Source organism: Biomphalaria glabrata, chromosome 4 (assembly GCF_947242115.1).
Source record: "Biomphalaria glabrata chromosome 4, xgBioGlab47.1, whole genome shotgun sequence".
Classification (NCBI taxonomy): Eukaryota; Metazoa; Mollusca; class Gastropoda; family Planorbidae; genus Biomphalaria; species Biomphalaria glabrata.
The window spans coordinates 5612785-5622646 of NC_074714.1; the positions used below are offsets into that span (position 1 = coordinate 5612785).

The following is a 9862-nucleotide window of genomic DNA, read 5'->3' on the forward strand; positions in this document are numbered from 1 at the left end:
TTAATGTCCATATATGAATAAATAATCGCTGATGTTAGAAGTCCCGGTGGCTCATTTGATAAATGCACACCTTTACGCAACTGACGGTATTATAATCACGGGTTCGATAACCGGTTAGAACCAAATATTTTTTTTAATTTTTTTATTTAATATTTTAGATTACTTGAAGTTGTATAATAGAGGTATTGTTTTTTTTTAAATGTATTTTAAAAATGTTTTCTGCTGTTTTTTTATTTCAGTTGACTCTGGGTAGTACTATAGGCCTCATATGGGGAGATACAAAAAGTTTAACCCTGCCAACTGATTCAGTACCTAGATAAGATAAGATTAGATAATTTTTATTGCTCCAATAAAATGGAAATTCAGTTTGACTACAATTGACCACCTCAGCGTAACTACTGTACAATAACAATATAGATGCAAATACGAACAACATTCACACACGAAACACATACACACTCACAACCAGCGCTTTATGAATTAGACTTCTATGTACTTCTCGATGACGACAGATGACCTGGTAACACTCTGACCTAAAGTGGGAAAGTGGGATAAATAAGTTTTTAAAAAATCTTTATGTTTTGGTCCTAATGGAAAGGAGACGACCGCTTCGTTCAGATCTGATATAACAGTGGTTCAATGGGTGCAGGTTATCTGTATGAATCATGAGTGTTTTGGTAAGGCATCTTTCGTGAAAAAGCTCTTCAAGAGATGGTAGCTGTGTTCGAGGGATATACGATGCTTTTTTAATTAGTCTATTTAATCTATGTCTAAATAGATGTAGAAAATCAAACATACTAGCAAAGAGTTAAAACGATATAACACAATATGTATTAAGTATTTCTTTAATATAAATAAAATCAACATACAAAACAGAACAACTATAGTAATAAATGACTAGGGAACAGATATAATCGATTTCAAAATGAAATTAAAGTTAAATTACTTAAATTAAAATTTTCATTTTTTCAAATTATTCACACAAATCTTCAAAGTGAGAAATGCAGCTATTAGACTATCAAGTGTAAAACAAATTCAACCACCAAATAGATCTACAACGTAACTTTGAAAGACAAGGTAGACCCTGTTTACATTAGAGTATCAATAATAATAATAAATTAAAAAATAATATATATATATTTTTACATTAGAGTAACAAAAAACAATTCAAGTGGGATGTAATTATTGTTTGAACTATTACTGGCAGTTGAAGTAAAAATAAAATTGAACAAACAACCAAATTGCAACATTTATTGCACCCCATTGACATTCAAGTTGCACTCATGTATGACATTGTATTACAGAACAATTCGGTAGCATCAATAAATACAATCATTTTTGATTGCACATCAAAGATTATATTCAAGATTGTGTAGATCTGATTAAAAGTTAAAATATTAAATATATAATCAACGAAAATGTAGGTTTAAAAACAGTCATATACAACATTCATCCATATAAAGTGGTTTACTGTAACATTTTATTTAATGGAGTTCTTTATAATGAAGCAAAAGAAAAAACAACAACAACAACAAAAATGACTTTCAAAAAATCGTTTTCATCAAATTTTAGACCCTACTTTTATATTTTGAAAGTCCCCTTTTTTAACGGCCTGATGAATATTATTCTTATTGATTAACTCTACATACTAAAGAGCTGAAATGACAATAGGCGATGTATTTAGATAAATAAGACGCAAGGTTATGGTATCTACATGTTGGCTGGATACAAAGTTGAAACGAAACATTCTACTGTAAAAGGAAGACACTCGACACATCTCCTGATTGCTCTATTCATTCCATTCATTGTGTCGCTCAACTCATGAAAGCTCGGACTGTCCCTTTAACATGTGCTCGACACACTGGGCAGTCCTTCATGGCCACAGCACACTCAGTGCAGGACACCAGATGACCACAAGGCAGGAAGACGATGTCCACCTCTCTGTCCATACATATCTTACACGTGGTCTGCTGACGTAATATGTTGTTGTTTTCTTTTAGTCTCCTAATAATCTCTGAAGATATAAAAATACAATCCAAGGGCTAGGTATAAAAACTTGGCATTCTCTTCCTATGTATATTCACATAGCCTTCTCCACTATATAGAAGCCATAATACATTTATAAATTATACTCATTAAAATACAATTTCGTTTAATTAAATTCTCCTATTGTGAGTAGGCTTTTCATATTTGTAGCTATCATATAATTATTAATTGCATTGACAGGTCATATTAAATACACATACTTCGAATACAGATGTCAGTAAATATTAGTAGGAAGATGTTATATTTCCTGTAAAGCCTACTTTAAATTTTTTGAGTTATAATTTTTACCTATTTCATTGGCAAACGCAGGAGACACATTCTGAAGTCTATTCTCAACAGGGCTTTCAGCTACTTCCTTTTTTTCTGCATTTATCTTTGCCAAAATTTTATCAGCAGATAAATTTGAATCTGTTGAAATATAGAACACTAATAAGAAAGTTGGTACTGTTGTTGGTTGGTAGTTAATCTAGTCGAGTCACAACTTGAACAAACTGTTTACTTGAAATGATATCCGCGAGTCCTTAAATGTCCAAACCAAACAACAGAACGAATAGTATAGAATAAGATAATTCGGCCTTATAAACTTATAAAACTTTATGACATAAAGAAAGGCACATCCCACGTCGTCAAATTCATCACAAGCACACTACAAATTCACTGTATTATATAAGATAAGATAAGATAAGCTGTCTCTTCGTCCGTTAGTCTCGCCCTAATCTTTTTCCGTTCTTACTTTTTAATGTAGGACAGTCGCGTCACTAGGGAAATTCAAAATGTAACCCAACTTCTACGCGTCTTTCCGTTACGCCATTACAGTACATTTTAGACCCTTATTATTTATGTATTGATACGAACAACATAATAATCAATTCTCAAGATCCACGCATAAAAAAAATTCCATATTGCTTTGAACAGTCTTTATGGGAGTGTGAAAATACCTTCAGCTTTAATGCATTTGGCCATTTCAATGACAAAGTTTTGAGGAATTCCAAGCTCGGAGACAGCTCTCACTGCAGGGTCTCGTCTTAACGTCTCTTCTCCCCGATCTAGAATAAAAGGTGGAAAACAGATGCATTCAACTGTAACCTACTGATGTTTCAATTAAAATGCTATTAAAATATCTATTTATTATGTTGAAAATAAGCTTTCTGACGGACATGCCCTATAGCGCTATAAAGATAAACTCTGGTACTTTTGTTTTACTTGAGTGGCGTATAATAAAGTAGCTGGCAGCAGATGGCCTTTGAAAGAGGCAGCGTAATACACATTTTAAGCTACCCCCCAAAAAAAATTGTAATTATAAGAAGCTTAAATAGATTCCTCCCACGGCCTACAACAGCTTTGTCTGCATCAGATGGGAAAAAATATCAAGGTCGGTAATTGGTTTGCTATTCACGTGGAACAATGCACCGCACATACCTTTAATCTTCAAAATCGAAGACATTGTCATTATTATTGTTATTAGTATCATTCTGAAATGTATCAGGTCCGTCACTTACCTAATGTATCAGGTCCGTCACTTACCTAATGTATCAGGTCCGTCACTTACCTAATGTATCAGGTCCGTCACTTACCTAATGTATCAGGTCCGTCACGTACCTAATGTATCAGGTCCGTCACTTACCTAATGTATCAGGTCCGTCACTTACCTAATGTATCAGGTCCGTCACTTACCTAATGTATCAGGTCCGTCACTTACCTAATGTATCAGGTCCGTCACTTACCTAATGTATCAGGTCCGTCACTTACCTAATGTATCAGGTCCGTCACTTACCTAATGTATCAGGTCCGTCACTTACCTAATGTATCAGGTCCGTCACTTACCTAATGTATCAGGTCCGTCACGTACCTAATGTATCAGGTCCGTCACTTACCTAATGTATCAGGTCCGTCACTTACCTAATGTATCAGGTCCGTCACTTACCTAATGTATCAGGTCCGTCACTTACCTAATGTATCAGGTCCGTCACTTACCTAATGTATCAGGTCCGTCACTTACCTAATGTATCAGGTCCGTCACTTACCTAATGTATCAGGTCCGTCACTTACCTAATGTATCAGGTCCGTCACTTACCTAATGTATCAGGTCCGTCACTTACCTAATGTATCAGGTCCGTCACTTACCTAATGGATAAGGTCCGTCACTTACCTAATGGATAAGGTGCGTCACTTACCTAATGTATCAGGTCCGTCACTTACCTAATGTATCAGGTGCGTCACTTACCTAATGTATCAGGTCCGTCACTTACCTAATGTATCAGGTCCGTCACTTACCTAATGTATCAGGTCCGTCACTTACCTAATGTATCAGGTCCGTCACTTACCTAATGTATCAGGTCCGTCACTTACCTAATGTATCAGGTCCGTCACTTACCTAATGTATCAGGTCCGTCACTTACCTAATGTATCAGGTCCGTCACTTACCTAATGTATCAGGTCCGTCACTTACCTAATGTATCAGGTCCGTCACTTACCTAATGTATCAGGTCCGTCACTTACCTAATGTATCAGGTCCGTCACTTACCTAATGTATCAGGTCCGTCACTTACCTAATGTATCAGGTCCGTCACTTACCTAATGTATCAGGTCCGTCACTTACCTAATGTATCAGGTCCGTCACTTACCTAATGTATCAGGTCCGTCACTTACCTAATGTATCAGGTCCGTCACTTACCTAATGTATCAGGTCCGTCACTTACCTAATGGATAAGGTCCGTCACTTACCTAATGGATAAGGTGCGTCACTTACCTAATGTATCAGGTCCGTCACTTACCTAATGTATCAGGTGCGTCACTTACCTAATGTATCAGGTCCGTCACTTACCTAATGTATCAGGTCCGTCACTTACCTAATGTATCAGGTCCGTCACTTACCTAATGTATCAGGTCCGTCACTTACCTAATGTATCAGGTCCGTCACTTACCTAATGTATCAGGTCCGTCACGTACCTAATGTATCAGGTCCGTCACTTACCTAATGTATCAGGTCCGTCACTTACCTAATGTATCAGGTCCGTCACTTACCTAATGTATCAGGTCCGTCACTTACCTAATGTATCAGGTCCGTCACTTACCTAATGTATCAGGTCCGTCACTTACCTAATGGATAAGCTGCCAATCTTTCGATTCCCATCTTGTTTGTGACTGCATCAAATGATACCTGTAAAAAAAAACGAACAGACGTTAGATTATCGTAGCATCCCATTTCTATAATTAATCGTTAGGTTTAAAAAAAAAATCTTATCGTATACATGTTAATTAGAGACCTAAACTATTTAGGTTTTCCTGGCTGATTCAGGCAACCCATTCCGTGTTCTAATGGCAATAGTAAAATATATTTTTAAACTAACTTGCTTTATAGAATTAAAGAATATTCTAAGGTCACATGTATTATTAGTATAGATCAGGGGTTCTCAACCTGTGGGTCGATTGACGATTTGATAGGGGTCGCCAAAGACCATCGAAAAAGTTTATTGTTTTTGTCTATTTCTATTGTTGTGTGTGTGTGCGGGGGGGGGGGCAGGAGTGGGAGATTGTAAAAAGGGGTCGCCGAGCTTAAAAAGTTGAGAACCGCTGGTATAGATCAATAGGCCCTATATTTAAGAACACTACCTTGTCAAATGTTTTATGCATTTCCTGGACAGTGTCCACAAAGACTTGTCCCATTCGCTGACGTATGAAAGAACACTTGGGGAACCACCTGGCATGCTCCACCCAGACATCATCTTCATCGTCCCAGTTCCTTAAACCTCCACCACAGTAGAAGCATCGGGCACAGTCTCCGTAACCTGGTGGAACAATGTAAAACCTAAGTTTGACGACAATAATTTAAAAAAAAAAAAAAAAAAGAATTAAACGCTTTTAGTTGTGTCCCTATCCCCCCCCCTCCTCAAAAGTTACGGGCTTTTTTTAGTGCATGGGTCAAAGGTTTGAAACTCGCTCCCCATTTTGATTATAAAAACCACATGTTTCACTACATTCAAGAAGAACTTAAAAACCTAACTGTTCAAAAACCTTTTATAGATTTCTTTGCATATTTAAATCTAAAGTCTGTGATTGTTACACTATCAAAGCGCCTTAGGTTTACTCTATATTTATTAACATCGCAATATAAATTATTATTATTATGATTATTGCTATAATTATTATATTAATAATAATTATTATTATATAACAATATTTGATCAATTAAAGTTGCCCTCTCAGACCTTGTGTTCTATGGGGCAGATGCTATAAAGGTCAGCTATCTCTGTGGTCACGGTTAACGAGGGCGTCATGTGCCCAGCACAACGACCCACCGCCTTTTCTTTTCCCCAACTAATGTCAAGTACCCATTAGAGTTGGATGGACTCAGAGGCGCCCAAAGAATCTCGAAAGTAAAAATCACAGTCATTACCAAGATTTTAACCCTGAATCCCGGTTTGGAAGTCTAGCGCCTCCAATAGTTTTAGTTAGATTGAGCTCTCGTGCTGATTTACCTGCAAAATAGAAACCAGCATCAGCAAGGTCTGAAGGTTGCAGACGATGTCCTCTTGGCCAGGTAGAATAGGTCTTTAATCTTTCAGACTTCAGGGCGTATTCAACACGTTTCGGTCTGTCTGTAATTATTCCGAGCTCAGAGTATGTCGGTCCGTTAGCGTTTGAGTTAGTATGTTGATTTCGATCATGTTGATGAGGGGAAGCTTCTACCGTTTGTCTTGCAGAGTTGCTTTGTGATACAGCGTTAAATGTGGGAGCTGCAGACACTTCTTGGTTAGGACCTACTTGGTTTTGTACTGTGCCATTGGAAGTTTCGTCTACAACATTGATTGAATTTGAAGTGATATCTTGATTTGCAGTAAAACCCCCATTGGGTTCTTGTATATTCTGGACGCCTGTTGATGTGCTTGATTCCCTATTTCCTAATCTTGCAGCTCCAGAATGGGTCTCTATTTGCTGTGATAAGTTAGTATTAGCTGAAACTTGATGATCTTGGGATGAGCGAAGCTGCTCATTAAGAATTTCTGAAAAACTTGTAGAACTCGTTCGGGTCAGGGGAATATTTCCACAATGCTGTCCAGTCACAAGAGGGCAACTAGGGGATAGAGTCCGGTGAACTTCTTCCACATCTTCGTCACACCGCCATGATTTTTTCACAGCTTGACAAAATACACACGTGACCTCTTGACCGTTTCCGGTATAAACAAAACCAGATTGGGCTAGAACCAAAGCCGATTTGATCGCTGAATATGGATAGTTTGCAAATGTCCGAAGTCTGTTTTTTTCTTTGTGAAAGGGAGAGGACTGCATTTATTGTCTACATTATTTGTGTATGATCCTATTTCTATTTTTAGTGTGGCAGCAATCTTCTGATTAATTTAAAAAAGATGAACTGAGTCCTCTTCCACTTGCTGACCTAAATTTCTTGATAGATTTCAGATTCTTTTCTTGAGTCTATGTTTTTAATTAAAGAGTTATTGTATTTCCTCTCTTTGTGTAGACTTGTTGACACATTTAACAAACGACGCAGACAGTTGGGTTGTTTTCATTAAAACAAAGTTGTGTCTTTTCATTGCTGTTGAAAGAAAATGGTAATAATGTTTTACGATTTTGTAAATAAAATAAAATTCTGAAGAATGATCCAACTCTTGTGCCAGTGATTTGTGAAAGAGGTAAAAACAATTAAGCTTGACCTCTATATGGGCCCCTGAATTTTGACATTCGACTTCATGACATGAGATAATGGTGCAATATTTACAATTTAATTTAAAAAAAAAAAAATTTCGGGCACTCATTTTGGCCCACCCCCCTCAAGTGGGGGACCCAGGGGGATTTTCAAATTGAGACCCCCCCCTCCCCTGCCCCCACCCTAGCAACGCCACTTTCCACCACAACCCGCCAGTGATATTTAATACAAAAAAAAATTTAAGTAGACTATATTTGTTTTGCTTGTAGCTGTTTAAGGAATGAGCCTCACATTTATATCTAGCAGGGCTAAAGCTATACACAGCATACAATGGAACATAAAAAAAAACATTTTACCTTGACATTTTTGTTATACACATTTCAATAAATACTTACTCTCTAAACGATCTTCATTTCTGTTTGCAATATTATTTAAGCTAAACTTTTTGTATTTATAAAATGACATTTTCCTATATCGCCAGGTTTTATACACGGCCTGTGTTTTATTTATAGACATGTAATACTAGTCCATGGAAAAGCCAAGAAAATGTACACGCCAACTATATTCCTTTTTTTTGAAGAAATTTCCTATTGGCCTTGAAATTCTATGGTTTATTTGAGTGTTTCTTAAATAGTTAACACTTATTCCGTATTCCATCAGTTTTTAATCCACAAACCATGATAATGATAGAGTAACTATTCAAGAAACTGTTCAACAACTGGCTTGGTTGTTATCTTTCTCATTAACATAGTTCCAACACGACAATGGGTATTCACTCAATGACAACCAGAGTAGATGAAGGAAACCGAAATGATGTAGCACTATTTTTAACCCAGCTATTGGGGATTTCGTGAAAGCAAATTTCTCCACCTGTCTTTACTTATAGATTGTGTGGTATATGCCCTGGACTGTCGTCTCGGTGGTCCCGGGTTTGAATCCTGCCCACTGTATTTCCTCCGCAGTCCCTGCGTGAGGATGTAAATCTTCATTTCGAAAGGAACATTCCAAACTTGCATAACAAAACTAACAGCTCGGAGTACTTTGTCATTCAGATTTCACATATAAAATGTTGATCAAAATGTGTGCTATCTGTTACGAAACGCAAACCAAAATGGCTATATATTGTATGTTTAGTATTGGCCTATTTGTAGAGCTAATAGTAAAGATTGAACAAAATATGCTGGAACATTTTAAATGCATTGATTTTAACTATTGAGCTGAATTAGTTGGATTTCTCGACACATAAGGCTACGAATAGACAAATCTTTATATATGTCAAATAGATCTAGTAGAATAAATTGTTTTCTAAGTGAGATTGTGGTGTCATTGTAATGATTCTGTATATACTGCCCCACATTAACTTTCTAACCAAGTGGCATAGGACTATACGCGAAAAAAAAAATGGGAATGTTTTTTTTTTATTTTCGGAGATTGGTGAGCAACAATGTGGGGAGCCGAAAAATATTAAAAGCCCCTCTCCTTTACGAAGATTTGAACTAACGAAACAATAAAATAGATCTTTGATGCATTAATATTCATCTCACCTTCGTATGTTGCTCTATACCTATGTTCTATCATTGGCCAATACTTCTCTATAATCGTATGTAAGCAATGGCATCGATTGATAGTACCGAAAAATGACTCAAGTTTGTTAATGACTAGATCTAGTCAGGGTATTTTTTCCCCTCTTTCCATGAAATGCTTCATCACTCCATCTCAGTCTATTTATAAAGCCACGTAATATAACAACCGTTCTAAAAATAACTCAAAGCAACTTATCTATATAAGAATGGTGTATTATGATTAGTGAAAAACAACAACATCACATTAGCCGATGTAGGTATACATTAACTGGATGCCAAATATCGATGTAATTGGAACATGATTTTATTAAACATTTTACCAAGAAGACTTCTTAGAGTAGTTCGCAGTCTTAGTCATCACCTGCTTTTTTTTTAAATGCTGTTTTTTGAAAATGCAATGATACTTATAGTATGTTGAAACCATTTTTGACTAAACATCAAAGTGCATACTACAGTAGTAATGTCTCCTGTCAGACTTTGCCATCTACAAGGCAGATGATGTACAGGTTTTCAGTTTCAGTGTGGCCTACGGTTTAACGAGGGTGGCCACCACAACGACCAACCACCT

General features: G+C 36.6%; 1 protein-coding gene across 1 annotated transcript; it reads right to left on the bottom strand.

Annotated features, from left to right (window-relative positions):
* Window positions 1–838: 838 nt before the first annotated feature.
* On the bottom strand, window positions 839–7589 carry LOC106061680 (death-associated inhibitor of apoptosis 2-like). Its single transcript, XM_056026231.1, has 7 exons — window positions 6525–7589; window positions 5618–5834; window positions 5397–5421; window positions 5146–5206; window positions 2985–3092; window positions 2335–2454; window positions 839–2014 (listed from the first exon to the last, which is right to left on the bottom strand). Exons 1-7 carry the CDS (start codon window positions 7333–7335, stop codon window positions 1815–1817), a joined length of 1542 nt encoding a protein of 513 aa, XP_055882206.1. The 5' UTR covers window positions 7336–7589; the 3' UTR covers window positions 839–1814.
* Window positions 7590–9862: the final 2273 nt, after the last annotated feature.

Coding starts and splice junctions, on each gene's coding strand:
- LOC106061680 (XM_056026231.1), bottom strand. CDS start 7,335: ATGCAGTCCTCTCCCTTTCACAAAGAAAAAAACAGACTTCGGACATTT. Junction 5,207..5,396: donor TCTTTAATTCTATAAAGCAA/GTTAGTTTAAAA, acceptor TTTTTTTTACAG/GTATCATTTGATGCAGTCAC. Junction 3,093..5,145: donor ATTGGCAGCTTATCCATTAG/GTAAGTGACGGA, acceptor CTTTTATTCTAG/ATCGGGGAGAAGAGACGTTA.